The sequence below is a fragment of the Prinia subflava genome, chromosome 5 (assembly GCF_021018805.1).
Source record: "Prinia subflava isolate CZ2003 ecotype Zambia chromosome 5, Cam_Psub_1.2, whole genome shotgun sequence".
NCBI classification, from domain to species: Eukaryota; Metazoa; Chordata; class Aves; order Passeriformes; family Cisticolidae; genus Prinia; species Prinia subflava.
In genome coordinates this window covers 39,922,737-39,950,607 of record NC_086251.1, presented here as the reverse complement: position 1 = coordinate 39,950,607, position 27,871 = coordinate 39,922,737, and the positions used below count along the sequence as shown (strand labels likewise).

Sequence of the window (27,871 nt, the reverse complement as noted above, 5' to 3'; positions counted from 1 at the left end):
CAGAAGAAAGCCGAACAGGGCAGCGAACACAGAGCAAGAGCTGTCAGAGCAGCGAAGCGACAGCCAGAGCCGTGGGCCGGCTGAGGCCGGGGAGGCCCGCGGGCTGCCCCGGGGCGGGGAGCGGCGCAGCTCAGCCCGCCCCCGCTCTCTGCCCCTTGACGTGGCGCGGACTCTCCCATCAGCCATGTTGATGCGTCGGCAGCGCCGGGGCGGCTGCCAGCGGGCGGGCGGGGACAGCGAGCGCAGCCGGAGCGGCGGCGGCGGCCGGGACGCGGGTGAGCGGGCAGGGCAGCGCCGAGGAGGTAGCGCGGGCCGCGGGGAGCCCGAGCCGGCGGAGCTGGGGTGCCGCGGGAAGGAGAGGCGGCGGTCCGGGGAGGCGCAGGGACCACCCCGGACCGCGGGGCCCCGCACGGCCGCCGGGCCCGGAGCGAGCGTGGTGGGAACTCCCCGCGTCCCCTCCGTGGCAGTGGGGGATCTCCGGTGCCCGAAACTGCTCTCGGCGCCCCCGGCGGCCTGAGGGTCCGGGGCTACGGCGGGCCGCTGGTCAGCACTGCCCGCGGCCTCCCGGGCCGGGCCGGGGTGAGCGCCCTTCCCTTGCGGCCGGGAGCTCCCGCCGGGCCGGCGCTGCGAGAGCGGTCCCGGCAGCCCCCGGCTCGGCCCGGCTGCCGGCGCTCGGGTAGGGCCGGCGGGGCACGGCCTTTCCACAGCCGGGGGTAAAGGGCGGCACGCTCCGGCAGCGCCTGTGGTGCTCCTGTCCCGGAGCTCTGCTGTACCTGCGCCGCTGTGCCACTGACGGGGGTGCCTTGCAGTGTAGGTGAAGCTACAAGAAATGCAGGTCCTGCTGCGTTTGGTTATGTGTTGATTTTTAAATTTAGGTGGGTTAACACATACCGTTTTTGTTTTAAAAAAAAGTTTTCGGTGAGAGATCTGGGAGAGCACATTTGGAGGATGACTGCGTTGAGTGGTGAAAATGTCAGCAACTTGCTTTAGATAACTATTTAAACTATTCTGCTTGTGTATTTTCCTTCCTCCTTGGAGCTGAAATGGATTTGTATCTGATATGGGATTCGAGCGTAAAAAATAATTAAGGCTTTATTATTAATCTCTTTTACCAGGTTGTTAGTGCCTAATAAACTGAGAGAATAGGTGTGTTGTAAGAGAAATGTGCAGTGAACTGTACTCGTTTAGTGGTAGTTAAACACATGGTGCTATGAGGGACTTCAGTCTATGCTGGAACTCTTACAATGCTGTAGAGAAAGTGTTTTGATTTTTGTTTGTATACTGGTGCAAGGATTAAGGGACGTTATTTTGGGGATATTCTGTGTTGGGACATATTTATCTGTGATGTGTAAATGTTTAAAGATGCTGACAGTCAACCAGTGACTCTCAGTGCAATTCAAGTGTGGTTTCTTTTGTGGCACACAATTGAGATTGTCATGGTGCAGGGTTGCAAGGTACATTCAGCCTTAGCAGTGGGAGGGAGGAAGCAAGCCAGAAAGGACGTCTGTTTTTTTCTGGATATCCTAATCTGCAGCAAAGGTAAAGCAGTGACACCCTAAAGTGGGAACTGTTGCTGTTCAGCTGTTCTGAAAATCCCTTCTCTGAGGTTTTCTCAGGTGGGCAGTGTGTGTTTTTTTGGCATTCAGGTGTCCAAAATTTGGTGTGTAGCCTGTAGGCCAGGAGGGTTTGCTGTTCTTGTATAATGCAAAACATCCCCACACCAATCTCAGAAAATGTGTCTGCGTAGCTGTAACAATGGTACTGAATGTAACTTGTCAGACCAAGAGTTCCACGTCTGATGAATGATGAAATGCGTAAACATTATTGGCTCTTGAAAAGAATAGAAGAAAAAGTGGAGGAGAACTTGATTGTTAGCCACTTTTGCCTTTGGAAGAGGAAAAATCCATATTTAATATAAAATAATGGTATTTAACTCAGTAAATCCAATGTCTCGTTTATGTATCTGTGTGCACGTGATTAGTCACTGCACACGGATGTTTGAACATTGCCCTTTAAGGAGCAATAACTGAGCTGTAAAAATAATATCCATGTACAGCCATTTCAAACACAGCTACAGTAGAGTGTGCAGAAAATGCTTTGAAGTCCAGGACAGAAAGTGTGACACGTTGCAGTGTTTGGAGCTGGATTTGATGAGTCTATAGCTGCTGCCAGTGAATGGCTGAAATAGCCTTAAGTTGCAATTTTCTGTCTTCCCAGGAAATATTTTTTAAATGGAGACATTATTCACTTTGTGATTATACTGCAGATAGTTGCATTGTGCAGATTCTTGCATTAATACTCCATTTTTCAGACCTTCAACTTTTTTTACAAAACATGGGTAGATTTTGATTTATTAGGAGAGAAATTTCTTAAATTCTGTATCCTCTTCAAATGCCAGGCTGTTCTTTCCTCTCTTAGCTGAGTTAATTTCTGTCTCTGATTTCTCTGTAGTAATTACATCTTCCAGGTATTCTCTCTTTTGCCCCTTACCCAATGGCTTTGCAGAAATTTAAGCAAAAGCAATGGTGGAAATGGTCTTGTGCACAAAGTCCCTCATGCTCCCTATGTTGTAATTGCCATGATGTTTTTGGATCGGAGCAGGTTTGCTCTTAATTATCAGTTAGACGTGCCCATTAAAGTATTGGCAGTTGATTGTTTCCTAAGGATATTAACTGTGAAATGAGGCAGTTCCCTTTGCTTTATGTATTTCGTTAATCTGTTTTCTTAAAAGTTGTCATTAGAATAAAAGCATTAAGTTAGGCTTTAATTTTAAGTAACTTGAAAAGTCTTTAGCTGTCACAGAACCTGAAGGTGCAATGCCATTATAATTTTGATAGATAGAAGTAGGTTTTGATAAACTGAGAGTTTCTATGAGTCTCCTGTAATGTATGTAAGGTCAGAACTAAGAATGTCAGTGTGCTTGTGAGAATTTCTGATTTAAATTCCAATTCAGAAGGGCTCCAGCATTTCTAATAGCTGTTCATTAACTTTGTACAGTATAAATTGAGACCTAGGAGTATTTCTGCTTCCTCTTATATGGTTCTTGTAGGTTTTACAGTAAATCTTTAGTTATTAGGCAGTGTGAGTTTAGATATCCTAGTTCCTGGAAAAACCTGTACTACATATGCTGTAAAAGGTGCTGTGTAGCGTGCAGCAGATAGTCAGGAACAGTGTGTATATAGCTGAGGAGCTTGGGATTGGAGGGAGGGAGTGCTCCTTGCTGACTTTACCAGATGTTCACAGATACCTGCTGAGCTTTTCCGATGTGTCTGTGCTCCCCAGTCCTCCAGCTTCTGAATAATCATGGCAGAACATTTTGAAAGCCTTAAGACAATGGCCAAAATGGTAAATTTGAATTCAAAGAAGTGTTGGAAAGTGCTTCTTGGTACATAACTTATTGGAATACGGCACTTGTATTTCTTACAAAGTTACTTCCTAGCATTGCTGTAGGAATGTACTCTTGCAGAATGTCATGTTGTTGTTCCTTTATGTTGTAAAGGTTAGAATATGGTTAGAAACTCTTTAAAAAATTTATACAGCAGTATTTTGTTCCCCTTAGAATTCTGCACATTGCTTTTAGGATTTAAGAAGCTCTACTCAGTATTTTATTGACTGTCTTTCTGTTACTGTATTTCAATGTGTGACTGTCATTACGTGCACTCAGTATTTAGAAGTTAAAAGTCTTCGCATGTCAACATTCTGCTGATGGTTATCTTTTTATTTTAGTGTTAAAGAGAGAAGTTGACCATGACAACCTTCCTGGAATTCATCCAGCAGAATGAGGACAGAGATGGAGTCAGATTCAGCTGGAATGTTTGGCCTTCAAGTCGTCTTGAAGCTACGAGAATGGTGGTCCCGGTGGCTGCCCTCTTCACGCCACTGAAGGAACGGCCAGACCTGCCGCCTATTCAGTATGAGCCAGTGTTGTGCAGCAGGACCACGTGCCGAGCTGTTCTGAATCCCTTATGGTAAACTTAATACATATTATTGTTCCAGTGCTTTGCCTTAGAATCTTGAGAACGTGCTAGCTGAATGTGTAAAAGATCTGGCATATGGAAGTTCAGATATTCCTCACATCCTCACATCTCCTCACAGAATTACAGGTTCTGCACATAGATTTGCATATGTAACATATTTACTGAAAACATAGCTTTCATTTAATGAGTAGTTTCAACGTACCTAGTATTGATTAGATGTGGGTTTTTTTCTGCAACTATACGTCTTAGGAGTTAGTATACTCTTGCATTTTGCCTCTAGACTTGGGTAAAAAGTTACAGTACTGTATCTCTTGAACTTTTGGACCCTGATATAGTTTAATTTCCAAGTGAAATAAACTACATTTATTGCTGACATTAGTTCATTTGTGTACCAAAGCAGGTTATCTGTTTTAGTTTACCAAAACAGAGGATGATAGATAGGTAACATCAGAAGTAGGCATGAAAGAGGGTAGAAAGTGGTTTAAGCTTAAGAGTGATATTGGCACACGCTCAAATGATTGTGGACTAGTCCTGGGTGAGTTTGGGTTGGGAGCAGAGGAGGTGTTTCATATGTCATTCCTGTCATACAAGTATGGAAAAGAAGCAGCATGATTTCTGGGTTGGAGTTTGATAGGCAAGGGAAGGATCCTGATTGATAGAGCTTAGACATGATGTCAGAGAACCTGTAGAACAAATTTAATGTTATGAATGTCCCTGCTTGGGAGAAAAGACAGCTTCAAAGCAGACGTAAAATTGTGTTTCAGTATGCAGCAGCCACAGTGGCTGGTTATACAGGGAGTCAGATTTAGTTGAAGTTAGCTTTTTGAGAAGCATTGTCTTTTATTGAGCGCTGGAAGAAAAACAACGAAAAGATGAAGTTGTAAAGACTCAGACAGATGCCAACATTACAGTGAGCTGTGTACATTTTTCCAGTGCTGTATGTGCAAGTAATGACTGGATTTTTTGCCCTGAAAGGGTGGTTAGAGACTCAATCTCAGGAGACTTGAGAAGCCCGTGTGGCACTTTGGGCTAGGTAATTTGCCGCCCTTATAAGTGGTAAAGATAACTAGATAGCAATAGATCTGTGTTTTGTTTACAGCATACTGGGACTTACCTGAAGGTTTAATGATATTTTAAAAAGATTTTTGCTCTTGTAGACAGGAGAAGATGTAATAGAAAGAAGTGTACATTGAGAACTGTTAAGGTGACTTTCCCTTAAGATGTGATTAGGACTTTTAAGACATCTCATGGCATGAAGATAGAATTTGCATTTTTTTTAAACTGCCTGAATACTAGTAAAAATGTTGACAAAAGGAGGTAGACTCATCATTGTTTTTGTTACAGAGATAGCTGTCACATTGGAACCTGTTTTTTAGCACATAATGTATATTCAGGCTAATAGATAGAGGCAGAAAAAGATGAAAAATTCAAAGGTAGGGAGAGTTGAAAAGATTTGCTAAAACCCTGGAGAAAGGCTCTAATATAGGTGCCGAATCTGTATTTTTAAATTTCTTATTTGCACCTTTTTCCTGAAGACCATTCTTTTTCCCTAAACGTAATAATTTACCTGATACATCTGTGTAAGGCTCCACTTATCTTCAGTTTGTAATGTGGGTATTTAGGAGAGAGTATATTAGAAAGAAGCATTTTCAAAGTCAATGTGTTTTCTAAAGTTTTTAAGACATGTATTCTAGAGACAGTGGAGGAAAATGAATTGTCCATGCTATATAAACTTTTCCTTTTGTATTTTTATAGCCAAGTGGATTATCGAGCAAAACTCTGGGCTTGCAACTTCTGTTACCAGAGAAACCAGGTAAGAAAATGAAACATTCAGCATATGGAAAATATTTTTTACAAGATAAAATGAAAACCTTGATTTTTCAAGTTATAGTTGTAAACTGAAATTGACAGCAAGAGCAGGAGTGTGCAATTTTATCTTCAGACATTGCATTGACCTTTCTTTCATAACAGCAATAGTGAATATCTGTTTAAATAAGTCTCTGTTCTTTTCCTTTGTAGAAATTGTAATCTTATATTTATATTTAATTTCTATGTTTTTATTTGCAGTTTCCTCCTACTTATGCTGGTATATCTGAAATGAATCAGCCAGCTGAACTTTTGCCTCAATTCTCCAGCATTGAATATGTAGTACAGGTAAAATCATGAAATACAATATGGAACATCTATTGCCTTGCAATATACAAAAAGAATAAATTTTGATTTTACTTCTTTATTTTAATGACTGTGAGTACTTATGTGCTTATTAGTAGGTTGAACATTGATGCCATCAGTTGGAAAAAGAATGTTTTTTATAAGAATATTAGGATGACTAATAAGACTGGTTAAAAAAAAAAAAGAAAAAGAGAGTTCTCTAAAGGTGATACTTCTGTTAGGTCTGTTTCTTTACAATGAGTTTAGTTTGTGTTTGTGTCAGGAGGCTGCTTACCTCTGTTGTTTGCTGAAGTAATTTCAGTTCCGATTTGACTGTTCATTCACCTCTCATTAATCATTTGAATTTAAGTTTGTATTTGAATGATGAATGGTTAGTTTTAGTGCTGTCTGGTTTAGAGACAACAGCTAATAGATATTCGATTCAGGTGTTTGAATTTTAATATTCATCATTTTTCAGGATAGAGGTTACTTGAATAGAATTAAAAATGGACCTAAACCTCTAAATTGCAAACATTTGCAATTGCAAATTTTAACCTTCAAATTAATTTTTGAGGATTAAAATTTTTAAGACCTCATTGAAGCAAATCGTAATCTGAATCCTCACTGAAGTCTTACAAATTTTAATGAAAGGAAGAGTGAATACTGAACAGAATCAGTACTTTTTGCCAAGTCTTGTAATGCAAAGTAAATTGAATGTTTGCTCATAGTACAGCAAAATTAGTTTAGATAGAATAAAAAGTACTGATGATCTCTAGAGCAAAATTAGAAGGTGAAATGCTGTGGACTGTCATCAGGCTAGAATATTTTATAATTATGAATAGCTTTATGACTGTTATGTTCACTTGGAGCAGTAAAAGCTCATTGTATATTAGAAGTTGCATATAATTGGCTCATGCTTAAAAATAACCTGATATCCTGAAAGGATTTTTTTGTTTCTTCAGTAGTAAGCATTTCATTTTTGTACAGAGTTCACTTTGGTAGGGGTTTTGTTCTGGATCCTGATTATTAATTGAGAGAGGGTTAAGTTAGATGGAACATTGACATTACTGGTACGATTAAAATTAAAACTTTTACAAGGTGTATCTTGTTTGTTTTTGATCCCTTAGATATTGCAGGACTTGTTTTTCACACGATTCTAATTTTGTTTCTCCAAGCGTGGTCCCCAGATGCCGTTGATATTTCTTTATGTTGTGGATACATGCATGGAAGATGAGGACTTGCAGGCTCTGAAGGAATCCATGCAAATGTCCCTTAGTCTCCTGCCACCAACTGCATTAGTGGGGCTCATTACCTTTGGCCGAATGGTGCAAGTTCATGAGCTTGGCTGTGAAGGAATTTCCAAAAGCTATGTCTTCAGAGGAACAAAGGACCTCTCTGCAAAACAGCTTCAGGTAATGAACAGAAGCAAACAAAAAGAAATCATTTTCACTAATGGTGAAATAGTCTGTAAACAGATTTTGTAATAAAATCATATTTATTTGACTACAGGAAATGCTGGGGCTCACAAAAGTAGCTGTTGCACAAGTTGGTCGGGGTCCTCAAGTGCAGCAGCCACCACCTTCTAACAGGTAGTGTACTTTACACGTCTTAAGGCATGTACCTTGACTCCTCTGATGTACTGGAAACCTAGGTTTAATGACCATTAAACAATAAACTGGTCTTCTTGGTCATTCTTGGTCAGGCACAAATTTACTAGTAGACTGTTCTTTCCTACAGTTTATACTGGGAAGAATTGACTCAATGGGTAACAGTAATATTATCTGGAAGTGCTCTGAGAGGCATGTTATCGATACCTAAATAGTAATAATGATGTTACTATTGATTGGTGTGCTGGAAAGTGTTAATAGATGCTTTAGTGCCCCTTATGTGGATATCAAGTTGTGCCTTCCCTTTTTCTCCCTCTTCCTCTTCCCTCCTCTTTGGTCTCTCATTTGGAAATCACAGGCTGATGTTTGATTTTCCTGTGTATTTCACTGTGACATAGAAGAAATTTCTGAAATGATTGGAAAACAGATTTGCTGTCTCTGCTGTCCAAAAATTAGCTGCATATGTAGACTGCTTGCAGCAGCACGAAAGAGATCTTACCATTAATTTTTGTCCTGATCTTTGATAGTCACTGAAGTAGGGAAACGTGTTTATTTTTAGGTCATCACCTGCTTTATTCTTTTGACTAGGTAGAATTCTTTCTGGATAGTGGTGGTATGTATAAGTCTGCAAGTTTCAGTTTTGCAAGCTTTTTTGCTGAACTTCTTAAGCTGAGTGTGTATGTAGTAATTCCAAACTGCTTTATTTTGATGAAGCAGAGACACTGGTCTGAATTCAGACCAGAATCTAGAATTAGACATCTCAAATATATATCTAATATATTGCTGGTGAGCAATTGATGAAATTTTTTATTTAATAATTTAAATCTAAACTACTTCTTTGTATTTATTTCCAGATTTTTGCAACCAGTGCAGAAGATTGATATGAATCTTACTGATCTTTTGGGTGAACTGCAACGGGATCCTTGGCCTGTTCCCCAAGGAAAACGGCCCTTACGCTCTTCTGGAGTGGCCCTGTCCATAGCTGTCGGTCTCCTTGAGGTAAAGGCTTTAACTATAGCTGTGGTAAACATAGATAGTTTTCTTGCAGAAAAGCTGCCACAATCAATATGTGAAAACCTTACTAATTGATGTGTATTAGATTTGTAGGATGATTCTGATGGATATCATCCCTTACATGCGCAGAATTTTGCGGACATTTACGTATTTTAATAAGGCAAAATTGAGACTTTGAATTACTGGCAGATTTAACTTCTGTGAGTGAAAAAATGCAGTTGTTGTTATAATCCTATCAGTGTGACAAGTAGCCACATATTTATTTCTTTTGTTCAGTTTGTAGTAAAACCCAATGGTCTTGTCTTTTATTTCCTGCAGTGCACTTTCCCTAATACTGGTGCACGCATCATGATGTTCATTGGAGGACCAGCCACACAAGGACCTGGCATGGTTGTAGGGGATGAATTGAAGTTACCTATAAGATCATGGCATGACATTGAGAAAGACAATGCAAAATATGTTAAAAAGGGTACTAAGGTAAGAGATGATGGTGGGATTTCATACATATTCCCAGTAAGTAAACATTTAAATTGCTGGACACTATTGCTGTTAGTAATAGCAAATGTATAAGGAGGTGGGAATTGTGTGGTTTTGTTTACCTGACTCTGAATAGCATAGTATGTCTCAAGAATTTCTTCAGAAATTTCAGTATATTGAGTTAGGACTTGTGTAGCTCACATTGAAGTTCTTTTGAGTGTTTCTCTGGTTTAATTCCAGAAAATTTATATGACCAAGTGGTATGTCTGGTGTTGTAAGGCTGAGGCTTCTAAGACAGTTTTGAGCACTGTAGTTGGGGAAGGATTAGACTGTAGAGTTTAGTCACATCTAATTTAATCTAAAATGTACTTTTGGGTTGGTGAACTGCATCCAAAACCCGCTGAATTCATCTTGACTGATTATAATGGGAGCTCAAACAATTAGCTCACTTGCAGGCACCTCTCATTGTAGACATTTGAGATTAGAGTAGTAAATTCAAGTTCTGTGCTGGATCTAGTATTAAATTCAAAGTTTAAAAGGAAGAAGATCAAACTAATTTTCTAGTTTAAATAGCAACCACTGTTCTCTTTAGTGGGAGTTAGGTGCTCAGCTGATCAGAAAAAAACCTCCAAGTGTTGAAAATTCCAGTCTTACTAACTTTAAGAAAAATATACTATTTCATGAATGGAATCTGATAATGTTTTTTGGAAAAATGTTGTGAGTTTAGGATTTAACGTGAAGACAAGGAAAGTTCACGTTGTAAATTGTTTGAAGTGTATTTTCATCTTGTGTTTAGCATTTTGAAGCGCTGGCCAATCGAGCTGCAACAAATGGTCATGTTATTGACATATATGCATGTGCATTGGATCAGACTGGTCTGCTGGAGATGAAGTGTTGTCCCAACTACACTGGGTATGTGTCTGTTTTTTAGTAGTATATGAAGGTGCAGTTTAAAATTGTTTAACAGGAAGCACTTGCAAAGAATCTTGTGCTATTTAAAAAAAAAACCCACACTGATAAACTGTGATGGTTACATTTGTACTGGAATTTTGGAATATCTTGGCCTCTGGCAGATTTGTTACCACAATTTTGGATTTAATCTGAAGCGTGTTTGCTGTTTTCTTTTGATGTGATCTTTTTGAGGCTTGAATAACATGGATATCTTTTAAAAAGACAGTTTATCAGATATGCAGAAACCCTGTTTCTGTTTTTCCATGTGTGTTTGTGTAAGTGGCAGGTTTCAGTAAAGACAAGGACCTGTCCTTATTTTTCTTCAGAGACAAGACTCTGGTGGTACAAAACCTGTTATTCTGTTATTCTTTCTGTCTTGTTTATGCCATTCTTTTATATATTGTTTATAGGTTCAGCTAGTGGTTTAGATGACTATCAGGTACCCTGACTCAGGTACAGCTCCCGAGTTTCAGGCCAGCTTGGCCATGCTAATCACTGCTTCTCTTCAGAGCTGTATAGCCTTAGCATGGGAGCTTTCACTGTTCAGGATATTTATGCTTAAAAATGATTTTACCTGTGTATTTGACACCTATTCCTTTTCTGGAATCCAATTCAAGTTTATACTGTTTCGCTCTTTCTGTCTGCTCCTGTGACTCACCCTATCTCTGTAGCCTTAATATATAGTTTGATTATTTCTCCTACAGAGAATAGTATTCTTGTATTTTGGTTTTGGTTACATCCTGCATGCAGGGAAGAATTTATGATTCTGTCCATGTCTGTTTTCTTCTATTTTGAGTGTCCACCTGGAAACTTCTTTTGGGTGTAGTTTTTGACCTATTGACATATTTTACTAAAGGGTTTCAATTAACATTTTTTGATGACTGAAAATAATATCTCTCATTACTGTTTTCTAAAGGCATATTTCATGACAAGTGGCAATTGTTGCAGTTACATCCACAGAATGTTGCTAAGCATAAAAATAAATCGTGTTTCTTGAGCATAGATTTAATCCTGAAATAATGAATGAACTACACAAAATGCTGTAGTTTGGAATAATAACTATTAGAAGTAAACTGACTTTGTGTAACAAGATCTTGAGACATCCTTAGTGTTGAAAGTCCAGTATAGTATTTTCCTGGTGAAAGATTTTGTTACATAATATAATGACCTTAAGATGCATTGGGCAAGAAGCTCACTTAAAACTTTAATCCTTAAAATCATAGCAAACTTCTAATTTAACATTACTCTATTTTAAGAAGGTAAAAGTATGTCTCACAGTGAATTGTCTTTAGTTTTAGTCTTTAATAAAAATGAGCTATATAAATAATTATTTTAACTCATGGGTTTTGCTTGTTTGTTTTGTTGTTGTCTAGAGGCTACATGGTAATGGGAGACTCTTTCAATACATCATTGTTCAAACAAACTTTCCAGAGAGTATTCACTAAAGATATGCAAGGACAATTTAAAATGGGATTTGGTGGCACATTAGAGATAAAGGTAAGTGTACAAAAGTGCAGCCTCTTAGGGAAACAATGGAATAGGATTGCTATCAACTGTGGCATCTTTGCCCTTTTAAGGAATTTTTAGGAACATGCTAAACAGATGTATTAAGTTGGGCCTGTACATAGTCCTAGCTATCTTTCTGCAGTTCTGGGATTCTGTAAATGTGAGTTAGGTATAATGGTAGTTCCTTCTCACCTTGCATTCAGTGACAGCTTAAAGAGAGGCTAAAGCAAAAGAAGTGTTTCCATTAGAAACTCACAGTGCTGTGAGCTTAGATTTTGATATCAGTGGTTTCTTGATTTTAGGTAGGTCAGTTTCTCTGTGTAGTCCAGGACAAATTTTCTTTCATTTTCCATCCTTATCAGAACCTATTCTGATAACCAGCTTTAACAATACTGATTTTTGCTTCCACCATTGTGAGAAGCTTAGAGCCGAATATGCTGTAGGTTCAGGCACTGCCTTTCTTGATGTTTCTTGAAAAATATTACGATCCCATATTGCAGAAGAATATGAGACTATTTTCTTTTTTGGTAAAATTCTGTTTAAATTTTTACTACTAGGACAAATAGTTGAACCCTCTTTTTTTTTGTATACGTATTTATGTGAATTTTGTTGAAAGATCCTGGAAAATGTAAAAAGGGAATCCTAGTTCTAGAGGGATGTACAGATCACCTCAAAGAGGAAAGTGACATTGGAAGAATGTGAATAACTGGATCTTGCTTTTAGCTAAATATGTTTAGAACATAAATTCCTTATCAGGTGTGTGTAGGCTTATCTTACTGGTCTTCAGTTTTAGTCTTACCTTTGAATATTTTAATCCTTTCATTAGAAAGGAAATATTTCCCTGTATACATCATAGGCTCCTATGTTTATAAATCAAGCAGCTTTTCTCCATGCTTTAATTTATGTTCATGCTGTTAATATATACTAATTGGTATAGCAAACAAACATAATAAAGGGTAGAAACTGAGCATGTGAAAAGTGTCTCCAAATGTATCAAGCATTATTATAACCTTTCCTAAAGGTATCAGTAATGTAATGTGCCTTGAGGTTTTAATTATCTGATGATAAAACGAGACTGAATTCTTTAGTGTGGCATGTTAATGTATATTTTTGTTTGAAATATGAAGACTTCAAGGGAAGTGAAGATTTCTGGAGCGATTGGACCCTGTGTCTCTCTCAACTCGAAGGGACCTTGTGTCTCAGAAAATGTAAGTAAACTTGGCTGAAAATGAAGGTAATGTTCTACTATAGAAAAACAGGGTTTAAGATTTCTGGATTTGAAGAGAGGCTGAAACTTCCGTAAATGGAACAAAGTGTTCACTTTGTACCAATTTTAAATTAAATACATGCAAGCTCACATTCATTACTAGATCAGATTCAATTGTATTAGACCTTGTAGAGCCCTTGTTACTTGTTTAGATTAGTCCACTTCCACAGGTTGCTTTCAAGTTATTATACAAAAGTTATATAATGATGTAGCAGAAACTTTCTACCAAGTAGAGAGTTAGCCTGCTTTATTGTTAAAATCAGAGGTGTGTCCTTTTATCCAAAGTGAACCATAAAAATACATTTTTAGAAAGAATTGACAGAACAGGAGGACACTAGACTTTGGAAACATCCCTTTTATCTGAATTCTGTCTTCCCATTTCTATGGCTGTTTCATCAAATGCACATTTAATGAATTGATTGAAAGAGCCAGCTATTGTGGGCTCCTGAAGTAATACCTTTAAATTACATTAGACTTAAATCATCACTTATTTTCTTATCAGATAATAATTTTAACTTTTGTTTGCCAATAAAAAACAATTCCTGCAACATTTGAGAAGTCTCACTTTTGTTCCTAACAATCTGCATAATAGAGGATTTCCCACTACGAAAATGCTCACTAATGGCCTGCTTTAATCAAGCACTTTTACTCCTTACATTTTTCTTGTATTTATGATTGCATCTTTGTGAATATAAAAATTTCAATATAACCAGCATTTTTTTTCTTGGTGATCTGGTACAGATTTTTCTCATTTCATTGCCTGAAGGGATGGCAAGTATTACAATAAAAGTTAAAAACCCCCAAAATAAATTAAAAGTACATCTTCTTATTTAAGCTACATATCTATTTAACAGGAGGTAATAGGAAATTCAGTTGAGATCGTCCATTGCTTTGCAGTTATATCATGATTAATTTATATTCCAAACCCCTTTGTGTTAAAATTATCTGAATTAAAATTTGAATATGAATAAAATGAGAGTGCATGCAGCTCATTTCAGTGGTAACTGGACAATTCCTCTAGCCATAATGCTTTCAAGTGAATACAGGCACAGTGACAATATTGGCAGCACAGTTTTCTTTAAATTTTTATTTGGTTTCTCTGTGTCCATTATGGATGATGGATTACTGCAGTTGGTTTTGCTGGATATCCATGTTGCTTTGATGCCAAAAAGGAATTGTCAGTTGAAATATATTGCTATCTGTGTACAGTTACCTTGTTAGTGAGTAGAGACTGTGTAACTAAATAAAATATAGTGTGTAAGCTATTATTTAAAGTTTTACTGCTGTACCTTAGAAGGATCATTCCACTTACATGTGCTTTTTGTCTCTGCTTAGGCAAAGTCTGGTACTTTTTCCTGATTCTGACTTGCTTTTTCAGTCTTCTTCTAATGCCAGCTCCTGATCTTTCTAATGTATTAATTTTAAAAACAACAATATCTTATTTTTATTATTCCTGCATCCAGCACTGCAGTTGATTTGCAGGAGTGTTTGTCTGAGAAGGTGACAGAGTGAGCAGGGAGAAAGCTTGTGAGGGTAGTTGCAAACAGTTTCCTATAATGGCTAGATGCTGTATTTCACAAACCAGGAAATACTTGTGGTTTATAAAAGTATTACAAAATCTTTCTGCAGGAGATTGGAACAGGAGGCACTTGTCAGTGGAAGATTTGTGGTCTTAATCCTACTACAACACTTGCACTGTACTTTGAGGTGGTAAACCAGGTAATAAATATTTGTCTACTTGTATACTAAACACAATAATCTTGCTTTATATGACTGTTGAAGCTTGTATTTTTGTGTGATTTCTTCCAAGCACAGTAGCAGGGATAAAAATGATTTTGCCATTTTGTGTTGTCAAAGTTTAGAGGTGGACACTAACTGCTCAATGATGGGCTATTCTTGTATGTGATAATGACTGCTAAAGAGCTTTACAAATTTTGTGTAAAGTTCATGATCTCTCACTCCAATTTTTTCTTTCAGTGTGTTACTTGATGAATGTATTTTTATTGCTTTATATGAAAATGCTGTTACCTGTATATTTAAAACAGCTGCTTATTATTCCTCTGATGTTTTAGTTACAAGGTAGTTACTACATAGTGTTACATTGTAATTTATTGCTCAGTATCAATCAGGCAAAGATTGATTTTATTGAAATGCATGAAGGGCAAATAGTCTGTTTTCCTGATTCCCTGAGGGGTTACTAAAAAAGGGGATGAAAATAGGAGGCTCAAACGTGGTACTTATTCTCATACTGTTTCTTATTCCTAGAAGTAGCTCAGGAAGTGAGCTGAGTGTAGTTTCGATATATTTAATATGCTGATGTATATTTTAGTATATTTAATATGCTGATTATCTATATTTAGTAAAGGTACTCAACATAACAAAAGTTCCAGATAACTTCGAAGTTAATATAACTTCACCTATTGCAAAGAATCTTATGATTTTCTAGTCATTAGTTATACATCTTCAAATTATTCTGTAAAATCTTGAGATTCTCTTTTATTTTTGTTTCCTTCTGTACTTAGCACAATGCTCCCATTCCTCAAGGAGGACGTGGTGCAATCCAGTTTGTGACTCAGTACCAGCATTCCAGTGGACAGAGACGTATCAGAGTGACCACAGTTGCCAGAAAGTATGTTTTACTTGTCATTTTGGAAAATTATGGGGTGTGTGTGTATCTATCTATCTATCTATCTATGCCTTTTAATTTGTAGATTTTGTAAGCAGTCTCTTGTTTGAGACAGTTTCCTCTCTTGTTCTGTGGACTGTTTTTTCTCTGAGTGGCTGTATAATGTTATTATAGGATTGCTCTGAAGAAAGCCAAGTGATTTTAGTCAAAGGGGAAGCTCTGAGTGAAATTCTGTGGCCAAAACTGAAGATATGTTTGGAGTTAGGGAATCGCAAAAATCACTCCATTTGAGAATGCTAACTGCAGTTCAGAGGGATGTAAATACCTGGTATTCCATGTATAACCTTTATCTGCAGCCTCCTTGATTCAATATTCTTCACAGTTTTAGGAAATTATGTTTAATATTTTGAAGACATTTTTCAGTGTCAGTGACATTTATTTACTCTAAGCTGAAGGAGATCATTGCTTGGTTAATTCTATGGAAAATTTATGGGAAAAAGCATTGCCCTAACTTAAAAAGACTATGTTGTTAACTTAATTAGTTGCTTTAGTAGAATCCCGGTGACTGATGAAAGGTCTAATTAAGTTTACTCTGTAAATTAAAAAGAACTGGCAAAGTGCACAGGAAAGTTTCTTATGTGGGAATGTGCGATTAGATTCCTGGATGGTGTTTTCTGTAACAACCTTTTATCATTAATTAAAAAAAAAAAAGATAAGTGTTCTATTAATGATAGTATATTTTATTTCACTGGTTGCATGGCATCTGTACAAATAAGGAACATTTCTAATTAAAGAATGGTTAACTGGGAGGCTGCTCATTTAATCTGCCCAGCAGATTTTTTTGAAGCTTCAGCATGAGTTTGTTAAACTGCTAACTGTTAAGCTTTCCTTGCCTTAATTTTGAAGGGATATTTTGAGGTTGGATTTTTTCCTTTGAAGTGGTGCAAATCCTTGTATTTTTATTTTGCAGCTGGGCAGATGCACAGACCCAGATTCAAAACATTGCTGCATCCTTTGACCAGGAAGCTGCTGCAATTCTCATGGCTAGACTGGCAGTGTACAGGGCAGAGACCGAGGAGGGCCCTGATGTGCTGAGGTGGCTGGACAGACAACTTATCCGACTGGTAAAACGAGCTCCTTTGAAAGAGTCTGATGGGTTTCTTGTTTGCTGACACATAAGTAACTACTGTTCAGTGGTAGCTTCTTTAAAATAAAAATGCCTAATTTCCACATAAGTTTATACAGAATTAACTAAGATTTTCTATTTTAAATTAAAAAAAGAGCAGGTGTATTTTCAGTTGATTTATTAATGTTTGCTTAGGACATTTGCCAGGAATTAAGAGAAATTTTAGCATGTGATAAGCAGTAATCAGAGTCTTCTCTAGTTTCTGCTATCTATAGTGATCTTGTAGAGTAAATATTTTTAGCAAAAAAAAAAAGAGGCAAAGTATCTAGAAAACTGCATGGGTTTTTTAATTATTATTTTTGGAAGTTCAGTTTTCTGTTTGGTTTTATTTTAATGGATTTTAATTTTTATTCCTAAGTAATTAGTTATTAATAATTTAATTTTAAACAATTTCTTCTGGGCTGTTTAATCATCTAAATCTGTTTAGTGATTTTAGAGGGGAAAACACACAAGTTTCTTAAAGCCTCATATACAAGAAAATCACTGCTTGTTAAAAAGAGAACTTGTGTCAGTGTTTTTGCTAGATTTCTGTTTGTTTACAAAGTTGCTAGCACCACAAGTCATGTGCCTGTTAAAACCAAACTTACAGTAATGGAATGACCATGCAACTATATTTCTTAATAGAGATTTTCTGTCTCATTTATTCCAGTGTCAGAAATTTGGAGAATATCACAAGGATGATCCAAGCTCTTTCAGATTTTCAGAAACATTTTCACTTTATCCACAGGTGAGTTAGTCTATAGGAAGGTTTGCCTACAGGAGCAGAGGGAATGCTCAATGAAGAAAGAGTCCTTGTAGCACTGAGTACAATAAGGTGTATCAGGATGAACAGACTCCCTGCCCCCAGCTCCTGTCTGGCATGTAACATTAGGAAAATCACTTCTGTTGTCTGTGCTGCCGTGTCCCCTTTTGTCCTCTGCCCCCACAGTTAAATGTCTGACTATGTATATTTCTCGTTTCTCCTACAATGCAATCCTTGTCCCACCTGAATTTATAATTCATGTAATGACACTTTTTAAAGGGCTGTTCTAATGAAGAAATGCAGAAAACAGAAGAAAATAAATGGGTTTGCTTTATTGTTTCTCTCCCATATGATTTATGATATGAGAAAAAAGACACTTCTCTGTGAAGTGAACTTGACCTTGACTGTACTAAACTTTGAATAATTTCTTTTGCTAATAATCCATTTTGATAAATTTCACCCTTCGTACAGCTCCAGATACTTCACTTTTGCACTCCTCATATACTTCCATGATATTTCTGTTTCAGTTACCCACTAATCTGTCTGTGGGTGTTGTGTAGAGATTGAATCAGTATGTGGAGAATTAGTTTCAGCAATGAAAGTATATGCTTTTACTAGGAAAGTTTGCTGTGGTTAATATTCTTCTTTTTGTTCACGTGCTATAACTTAGTTGTAGAACAGCAACCTCCCTCCTAGGAAGAGTAGAACTTACAGTAAAGGAAGGATTTCAAAGCTGTTTTGTAGGTTTTGTTGTGTCATTGCTCTCGTGTAGTTTGCGGAAAATATTTTTCTGCTTGTACAACTATTCTTTGTATCTGTCAAAGTTCAAGACAAGTGGTTCTTGTTTTGCAGTTCATGTTTCACTTGAGAAGATCTCCTTTCTTACAAGTTTTTAACAACAGTCCAGATGAGAGCTCCTACTATCGTCATCATTTTATGCGTCAAGATCTAACGCAGTCGCTCATCATGGTTCAGCCAATTCTTTATGCCTACTCTTTCAATGGACCTCCAGAGGTATCAGTAAAATAACTCCATAGTGGGTTAAAAGGTGCTTTGTTAGAAAAGGGGTGATTGTTGTCTTCATTGTTACATGTTACAAAATGTATTGGTTTAAAGTTTATCATCTGAGAAAAAAATTAATTTAATTTTAAAAAGCTATGAGGAAGTCATATCTCAGAATTCTGATGTAGCAGTCTTGAGAAGAAAAGTCACTTTGTAAAGAGAGGTTATGTTTTAAACTTAAGGATGGTGTACTTTTTTGTTAGTTCATGAGAGCTTTTTTTATTTTGTGGAGCTGGAATGTAAACATATGCAAAAATGTTTTTATTTAAAAATGTAGTTTCACTGTTGTATGAAAGAAAAGTTGAGAGTTTTTTTAAATGTACAAAAATTGCTCTGTTTTACTGCCATAATCCAAAGCTTCTAATTTTAATATAGTTCCCATTATGTGTAGATTTAGTACAGAACCTTCCAGCTGACCTTGTGATGGCACATTCTGTATAAACTTAAAATAAAAAGCAGATCTTTCAAGAAGCTTCTGAAAGAAGTGTCAGACGCTTCTTTGTGTCAGCAGGTAACAAAAGTAGTCTGCTACATAAAAGAGAATGAGGCAGTGAAAACCAACGTAGTAGTCAAGGATCTTGGCAGGTTGGATTTCTAATTTTTTTAGGATTTTTTTTTTAGACTATTCATGAGGATAAAAAAAAAGACTTTTAGAAGTGGAGTTTAAATGAAAGTAATAAGATGGTTTGTGAAGAGCAGCTTGCAAGTGTAATATCACTCTCCCATGTATGAAAACCAAGTAGTTCCATTGGTGATTGAAGGATAAATATGATTAAACAGGAACTGATGTCTCAGTGTAGAATGAATAGTATTTTTTTCTTGATTCTTGGAATAGTTAATATTTTTGTTATCTCTAGTAATACTGATTCAGTTAAATCATATAGCACTGCTACAGTGTCACTACCCTTAAAAATGTGACTTAAAACCTTAAATATTATATTAGATTTCATAAATCATGAGTATTTACTATATACAGTATTGGGAGATATATATGCTTAGTAATAATATGCTGCAAGAACAAGACTAAAAAAAAACCCCAAACAATCCACAAGCCCCAAATCTTACACTTGAATAACTACTGAATCCTTATGCATTGAAATACAATTCAAATTAATGGCATTGTATGGGTAAATACAGAGGTACATGAAAGACTAGTAAAGTGCATAATAATGAAAGGGGTTTCAGCTCTTGAATACATTTTTTATTACTTTCATGAAGTTTTAGATACAGCATCAGGCAGGATAACTTCAGAATGAAATTGTGTGGGTTGCAGATGTGTAACATGAAAAGGAGCAAATACAGAGCTTTAGTAAGTGATTGAAAAAGTTCCTAAGGTTCAGTTACTGATTAAAAAATCTGGCAATGCCATCTGATTGCTCCGTTCTTCATCAGTTGATCATTTTTTAATTTATTTTTAAATCACTAGCCTGTTCTTCTGGATAGCAGCAGCATTTTACCAGATCGCATTCTCCTTATGGACACCTTTTTCCAAATCCTTATTTATCACGGAGAGGTAAGTGTTGTGATGTCTTACATAAATACTCTTTTTCTGTAGGAGGGCTACATTATGGAGATCACTGGAAGTCAGGCTCCAGTTCTCATGCACCTCGGTGCTTGACCCTCTCATCTGCATGGCTGACAGCAGACTCCTAGTTTGTGTTTGTAATTCAGTAGTTCAACATGTCTATGTGCAGATACCTGACATGACTTGATGGTTTGGTCCTGTTTCTTGTGATGAGTTTGATATGAATGATCTTCAATATGCAGAGTATTTTTTTAGATCAGTATTTTTTCTATGGAGTGTTATACCCTGCCTCTCTCCCACTTTTCACTAATTTATTTTAGACCTTTAATATGGTTCTTCAGGGATGGGTAGTCAGAGCACCAAGTTTTATGGTTACCTTTTGTCTGTGTACTGTCCTGGAGGAATGGAACTGCTCCTGGCAGTTTGGTAGATAGACATTTCTTGGTAATAAAATTCCAGTGCATGTGACTTGCTGCTGCTCTGCCTCCCTGCAGGAATTGAGCTGCTGCTTTTTACTACTTTGAACTGTTAATGGTTCATAGCTGAGAATTTGAAAAATACTGCTCTGGATCATATCCTTGTAGCTGCACTGATAAAAATATTTACTAAACTTTAACACTTCTTAAGTAGCAGAATGTTATCTCATTTTTGTATGGTGCTATCAGTAAGCAGCAGCAGTAGGCTGCTACCTGAGGGAAGGGGAACAAGGAGCTGAGCATCACGGCAAGGCAGGCGGGGTCTTGTCACTGAGGACTGTCCCCACTGTACCTGAGCAAGGCAAGCAGAGCAGCTGTGGGCTGTAGCCAGACCCAGCCTTTTGACCACATCACCAGACAATTTGATGAGGCTGAGGCAGGTCCAAGTTCTGGCCATGAAGTCAAGTCCCTGAGTGGGGTCCAGATCAGTGGGTTCATGGCCTGGTGCAGGCGTGTAGCTCAGGCAGGAGCCAGGAACGAGACTCTCTGTTTAAAAGCAGCTGCCAAGCAGAGGAGGGAGGAGCCCAGCTGAGGGTCCCTCCAGGTTTGTTTCTTAACAATTGCCTGTGTCAGTGAGCTGACCTTGGGCAGCTAGCCTCACTCCTAGAGGGTGGGGAGTTGTGCTACAGACTCTGAAAGAAAACATTATAAGTACTTATTTCTTATATGTCATAGACATGCATATTAGAGAAGTGTAAATAATATCTATGACCTCCTCCAAACAAAATATTTGGCATGCAAAAGATGGAAATACAAATGGACCACAAATGTTTAAGTTTGACCTTGGAAAAAAACCCATCTAATACATGTCACTTACACATCTTGGCTTTTAAAAATGCACTTGCATTCTACAGGGCAGAAAGGGATGAGTGATAGAAAAGGGGCCAACAATGGAACATTCTCCTCTGAAAATACCTGTGTATCCTCTAAGAAAGTTTGGTGAATCAGTTCTAAAATTCTTTCTTTCCCCTGTCCCCAGACCATAGCGCAGTGGCGTAAGTCAGGGTACCAAGATATGCCAGAATATGAAAATTTCCACCACTTGCTGCAAGCTCCAGTAGATGATGCTCAAGAAATTCTCCATTCCAGATTTCCAATGCCCAGATACATTGATACAGAGCATGGAGGAAGCCAGGTACGGTGAAATGTATATTATATAATCTTGAAAATGATGTGTTAGTAATGTTGTGAGATACTTTTGGTAGTAAACATGCATTTCTCTGCTAAAATATACAGAAATTGGAAATCAATGTTTTGAATCTTAAAGCTTTTACAGAGCAAGATATTTAAAAGTAGCTTCCTCCCTAATTTATGAATTCTACTATTTATTATTATTTTAATCATACTGACTTGGACTCTCAGATGCTTTGTGTAAGGTGCATAGGGCAGAAAAGACAGCACTTGTTTGGGTCACTGAATGTATACCAGAATTACTATTTGTGTTATCTTTTTAAAACTTTAAGACTTAATGTCTTGTTGATATTCACGTTTGCCTTGCTAGTGCTTGAAGGAGACAAGGGCTTACTTTCAGCTGCATCAGAAAGTTGTTAGCAGTTCTTTATTATAGCTGTGGAATCAGCAAGTGGCTTTATTTACAGAGGTGTTGTTTGCAGTGTCTGTATCTCCAGATAATAGAAATTACATATTTCATACATACTCAACTTTTTTCTGAGTGCAGGAAAATTCTGTTTGAGAAGCTCAATTTACTGTCTTTGTTTTATTTTTTTAAAGGCTCGTTTCCTGCTTTCAAAAGTAAATCCCTCTCAGACTCATAACAATATGTATGCGTGGGGACAGGTGAGTATGAATCTGCCCAGGAATCTTGTACATGATTTTTTTTCCCCCTATTTCAGAAGGCAAGTGGTATATTACGTACATCTGAGTAATAATGTGAAGTTTTTGAAACTGAAAAAGAAATGCAGTTTTGGTCTGATGTGACCAAAATTACAAAAGTTAAGAAGAATGGGCTTTATTTCTTCAGACAGAAATGATATCTGGTTTACTATTTTAAGCTTCTGTTAGGCTGCTTTCATGTCTAGCCTACTTTCTTAGACAGTGTTGTCTTAAGACTGTGGGTTTGATGTTTGCCTGACAGAGCTCCTCCAAGGACTTCCACTGAAACAGTTCTGCAAAGACAAAAGCAGATATTTTATTCAGGCAACAGATAAAAAGATTTGGAATAGTCACTGATAAGTGCACTTACTGCCTTAGTACTAAATATTCTAAGGTTAGACAACGATTGATTAGGCTAAGTTTACAATTCATGAATCTTAACTTCACCAGTAATTAAGTTTAGTTTCATTCTGCAAAGTAGCAGAGATGCAGATCTTAGCAAATGGTGTTCCTGCTCTGGAGGAGTAGAGGAGCAAACCCATCAGCCTATCTGAAAGGCAGAATCATATTCTTGTTCACACCACGGTGGACTTAAAATACCAATTTTATACCTGCTGTAGTCAAATAGGATTGGTTCCGTGTTGCTGCTGTGAAAGATGGAAGAAGGACACCCACTTTACCATTTTCATATTGGTGGGTGTATTTTTTCATATATAAATGAGTGACAATGAGGGCTTAGGCAGCTTTGGCCAGGCTGAGCTGTCTTGTGGATGAAAATGTGCGCATATTGCTCAAGGGCAGAACAGAACTGTAACACTTCAGTATTGCTTCTCCACCTGGCTGAGCCATTAGTAAGGCTGCTTGACCTTTGCCTGCTGGCCTCCTCTTCAAGTCAGCCTTGTATTGTTATTCTCTTGTCCATCTGTATGACAGAGCTTTAGGTCTCATCCCTATAAATACCTTCAAAATACTGGAAATGAGAATGGTTTCCACATATAAAATCTAAGGGACTGTTTTGCAATAAGGGAAATAAGTTTTGAAGGTAGTTATAAGCAAGAACTGGAAAATACACCAGTGCCAGTGTACTGATGTCTTCTACAATTTCTGTAGCCTGATTGACCAGGAATCAGTTTTCAAATCTTGTCTTTAGGAAGGAAGTTAAGTTCAGAAGTTAAACATTCTGTAACAGCTTGTATTCTTGAATGTTGCATCTCTGTTTCACGTTCTCTTTCCAAATTGAGCTTCTTATAGTAAGTGCTAGTGCAGTTTCATCTTCTCCTGCAAATTGAAGCTACATATTAACTGTGTTCTTAGAGTACTTTGCTGAATAGAGTACTTTGCTGAATGGTGTTGGAGTCATGAGTGAGAGAGCTCTGTAGCAATTTTATGGCAGTCATGTTGTCAAGTAAGTTTTATCAGGCTACGTTTTCATAAGGATGAGTTGGTTCTAATGAAGCTTCTGCAAGTGAACAGCACTGAGGTCCAGAGTGAAAATAAATACTTGAAAATTCTGTACTGAGTCAAGTTCAGCACAATTTGAACACAAATCAAAAAATCTTTTGCTTCCAAAATTGCTAATGTAACCAGCAGTTTGTTAGTGCTTCTCTTCATCATGTTTCCCCTCAACATACACACAAATGCTTTAGTTTGGAAGGTGTTATTTTTAGTTTAAACATTTCCTGGAATTTTTTAAAATTTCCATATTTCCAGCAGTACAGGACAACTGTTTTCTGTTTAATTAATAAGCAAATGAAACAGTATTACAGATGTAAATATGAAAAAATTCTTTAACTGATCTGGAAGATAATTTTTCAGGGGCAGGGGAGACTGATAAATCTAGCTGTCCATTTTAATGCTGAAAACAATTCAGTTCTAGGGTAACGTAAGAAATGGTGTTTTAACTTTCCCAGGGGCACTGCAGTGTGTGTACTCAAGATAATATGCCCTTTTATTTGCAGGATTTTTGTGAAAAACATTGAATCAAGTTCTAGTTATGAAATAAGAAATATTATATCTGGGAGAAATTTAGAACTGATTTGCATCTTGCTTTTTTTTTTCCTCATGACCTTCCTGGATTGTTTCATGTTTTATTTTGTGCACAACTGAAAGTTCACATTGACCTGAAGAGGGCACCCACACACCACTGAAAACATGTTTCAGGAGGTGATGAATTGCCTAGTTTGGTTTTTAATATTCTAAGTAAAGATTTTCTTTAAACTTTAGCAGGCAGGTGCCTTAATAGTATAGTCAGAATAGCATTTTCAGAAAATAATGATAAACCTCTTGTGCATCTCTGTTATGTGGTTGGTGTTTGCAGATGTGATTGAAATTTTCAAAAAGGACCTGTGACTGCTGATTGGCAGCTGCTGAACCACACCTCGGAGTTCTGTGTACAATTTTGGGCCCCTCACTGCAAGGGGGACACTGAGGTGCTGGAGGGTGTCCAGGAAAGGGAAGTGGAGCTGCTGAGGGCTCTGGAGCACGAGTCCTGTGGGGAGTGGCTGAGGGTGCTTAGTCTGGAGAAGAGAAGGTTCAGGGGAGACCTTATCACTCTCCACAGCTATCTGAAAGGAGCCAGTAGGAGTTGGTCTCTTCTTGCAGTTGACAAGCAATAGGAAAAGAAAAATGGCCTCAAGATGCCGGAGAACATTTAGATTGGATATTAGGAAAAATTTCTTCATAGGAAGGGTTGTCAAGCATTGGAATTGGCTGCCTAGGGGAGTGGTGGAGGCACCGTCCCTGGAGGTATTTAAGAGATGTATGGATGTGCCACTTAGGGACATGGTTTAGTGGCAGGTTTGGCAGTGCTGGGTTAATGGTTGGACTCAGTGACCCTAGAGGTCTTTTCTACCTAAATGATTCTATGATTCTTAAATAAGAGAGCTCAGACTTAGCATTTGACAGAGCATCCTTTAATCTCATTTTTGTGCCATCAGATGATAGCTAATTTAGTGTGCCTTCCCTGAGAGTGGCTGTGTATTGTAGTGTTCCAGGAAATCTTGCTGCACTTGGATTTGTCTCTTGATTGTTAACTGAGAACTGTTTCTGGTCAGTTCTCAGAAAACAGCACCAGTTCTGACCATCCTTGTAAAGACTTCTATGTCTGTGTTTTGGAAGAGTTTACAAGAGTTACAACAGCTCTGGTTTTATTTGGAAATATGGATGCCTAGCACCTTTGAAAAGGTTAAATCGTCGAGATGTACAGGAATTCTTCCTATATCTGTAAATGGAAATAGTGGTAGACTGGTCTCAAAAGATTTAAGGGAGTTACTGTGTAATATTTACAGGGTTGCCAACTGCTGGTTTATTTTGACTGTAAATTTGTTTAAAAATAGTAATAAAAACATGACCATTTTGAATTTCTTGGATTTGTGAAATTGCAAAAATCTACCCAAAAGGTTTTTTCAATTCTTTTGTGATCTGGTTGCTCATGACTTTCAGATGCTTTTGGTCTTTCTCTGAGGTGGTACAGAGCCACAGGAGAGAATAGGCCTACCTCTCTTTGGGAAGGCTGGTTGACCTTCACTTGGTGTCAAATCAGACCCTTAGGAGATTTGTTTCCTCCTTTCACCATTTTGATATGTCTGAGCTTCACTGACAGATACTGATTTGTTGGTTGCATCATTTTTATATTACTGTTTCTCTCCTTTTTGCTCTACTGAGGTAGGAATGATGCAGGAACTGTGCCATGGACATTTTACTTACATTTAAAAGTTTCTAAGTTAATATTTGGCAGCTGTCAAAAACTCTTGAGTTTTGTATGGCTGATGTAAAGGTCTTGCTGTACAGCAAGTCATTGCTGTATGTATTAATATGGAAGAGAATGTAGTTGTGGTTTATGCTTGAATTCATGTAAACATGAAAATTTATGTAAATGTACAGTCTGCTGGGTTTTTTTGTCAGAGAATTTCAGCAATGATACAATTCCAAGATCTTGCTAAATTTATAAAATGTTTATTCAGTGGAGCACAGTGTGTCTTAAAATGCCTTTTCTTCACAGTGTGTATAATCAGTTCTCCTTTTTTCCTTTATTTCATAGGAGTCTGGAGCACCCATTCTTACTGATGATGTCAGCTTACAAGTATTTATGGATCATCTGAAGAAACTCGCTGTCTCTAGTGCTGCCTGAAATTCTGCAGTGCATTGAAGGCACAGACAAACTGCAGCCATATTTCAGCTTTTTTTTCCTTTACCCTTTTCCTTGTCTCTCTTGACAGAATGCTCTGATATGCACAAGCTGCCTGACTAGATGTAAAGCAGTGTTGTTTTCAAAGAAAAGCTTTTTATCAGCAAATGTTTTAATGTGAACTGCAGTTTGTAAAAATTACAGGTAGTAGATTAAGATATAAGCAGAAGAAAAAGAACAGTCATTTTGATTACTGTGATACTATAATTACTTTGAGATCATTTGCAAGAACTTTGAGGTGTGATTTCAGTTTCTTGTTTAAATGGTTGGGGCTGATTATACTCTGCAGTACAAATGCCCATTGAACAATAAAGGAAATCTTTGGTGATGTCTGGCTTTCCAGACTGCCATGTGATTACTTTTGTTCACTTAATTTGACCCTGAAATGAGCAAAGCAACAACAAAAAGCATATAAGAATAGTATTAATTCAGTCTTTTGGTTTTAGGCTGATGAACTTCTATTTCCTGCAGAGATATTGCTGTTCATGAGTTGGTTTTTTTTAGGGGTATTTAATGTCAAGTATTTCTTCCCATTTACTCTATTGTATTCTTTGAGAACAGAGCTTTTATTTCAACATAAGAAATTTGAACTAAAAGCATACAAAATCTGCTGTTGCACAAAATCTAAATCCACATATATTTTGACCAAAGTATCTATCATCAAACACAATAACAGGTGAATAAGCTCAAAAATTAACACTTTTAGGTTGAGCTAAGAAGAAATCCTACACTATCAAAATTAACTAAGAGAACAGCCTTGATTTTTGTCTTGGTGGGTATAGTTAAAAATAAAATTTATCTTTTTTATTATTGCCTTATAATGTTATTACACTAATGCATGACACTGCACACCTGTTTTTTGTTTCTGCATCTTTTTTTATGAATTCAACAGGCTACAGTTCTTGTTGAAACAGTATTACATAAAATATGATGTAATTAATTTGATATTTAGTTCATACTTGATTTTTTGGGGGGGTGGATAAATTAGGCTTTCTCATTTACTTGTTGAAGTTTACACATAAAACAGATGTTTACATAGGTAATATGATATTTTGACAAGCAAAGATTTGAAGTGTGGTAGTAGGCAATAAAAAAATGTGCCAAGTCTAAAGAAATAGAGAGTTCATAGGAAATTCAGTTGTTTATTGGTGTGATAAACATGAAGGTGTTTTTTCTGTTTTCTGTAGATTCTTAAAAACTTGATTAAATCGTTTGCTCTCCATTTCTTTGATGTGAGATGAGCTCCTTTTGCCTCAATGCAAATAAAATACATGTTTTTCTCTCA

At 37.3% G+C, this 27,871-nt stretch overlaps 1 protein-coding gene across 2 annotated transcripts; it reads left to right on the top strand.

Moving 5' to 3' along the window:
• Positions 1-135: 135 nt before the first annotated feature.
• SEC23A (SEC23 homolog A, COPII coat complex component) lies at positions 136-27,871 on the top strand. Of its 2 annotated transcripts, none has more exons than XM_063398948.1 (20): positions 136-275; positions 3,727-3,968; positions 5,733-5,790; positions 6,045-6,131; positions 7,304-7,540; positions 7,638-7,717; positions 8,590-8,734; positions 9,068-9,226; positions 10,023-10,138; positions 11,551-11,674; positions 12,811-12,891; positions 14,580-14,669; positions 15,473-15,579; positions 16,547-16,700; positions 17,412-17,489; positions 18,357-18,518; positions 19,993-20,079; positions 21,547-21,702; positions 22,299-22,364; positions 26,440-27,871. In XM_063398948.1, the coding sequence occupies exons 2-20, from the start codon at positions 3,748-3,750 to the stop codon at positions 26,527-26,529; spliced, it is 2,298 nt and encodes a 765-aa protein (XP_063255018.1). In that variant the 5' UTR covers positions 136-275; positions 3,727-3,747; the 3' UTR covers positions 26,530-27,871. The 2 variants fall into 2 exon arrangements, with proteins under 2 accessions (XP_063255018.1, XP_063255020.1); XM_063398950.1 differs by having other exon boundaries at positions 227-302.

Excerpts from the sequence above, each read along its gene's own strand:
- SEC23A (XM_063398948.1), top strand. The coding sequence starts at position 3,748 with ATGACAACCTTCCTGGAATTCATCCAGCAGAATGAGGACAGAGATGGA. Across the intron at positions 8,735-9,067 it reads TAGCTGTCGGTCTCCTTGAG|TGCACTTTCCCTAATACTGG; the intron begins GTAAAGGCTTTA and ends TATTTCCTGCAG. Across the intron at positions 12,892-14,579 it reads GACCTTGTGTCTCAGAAAAT|GAGATTGGAACAGGAGGCAC; the intron begins GTAAGTAAACTT and ends ATCTTTCTGCAG.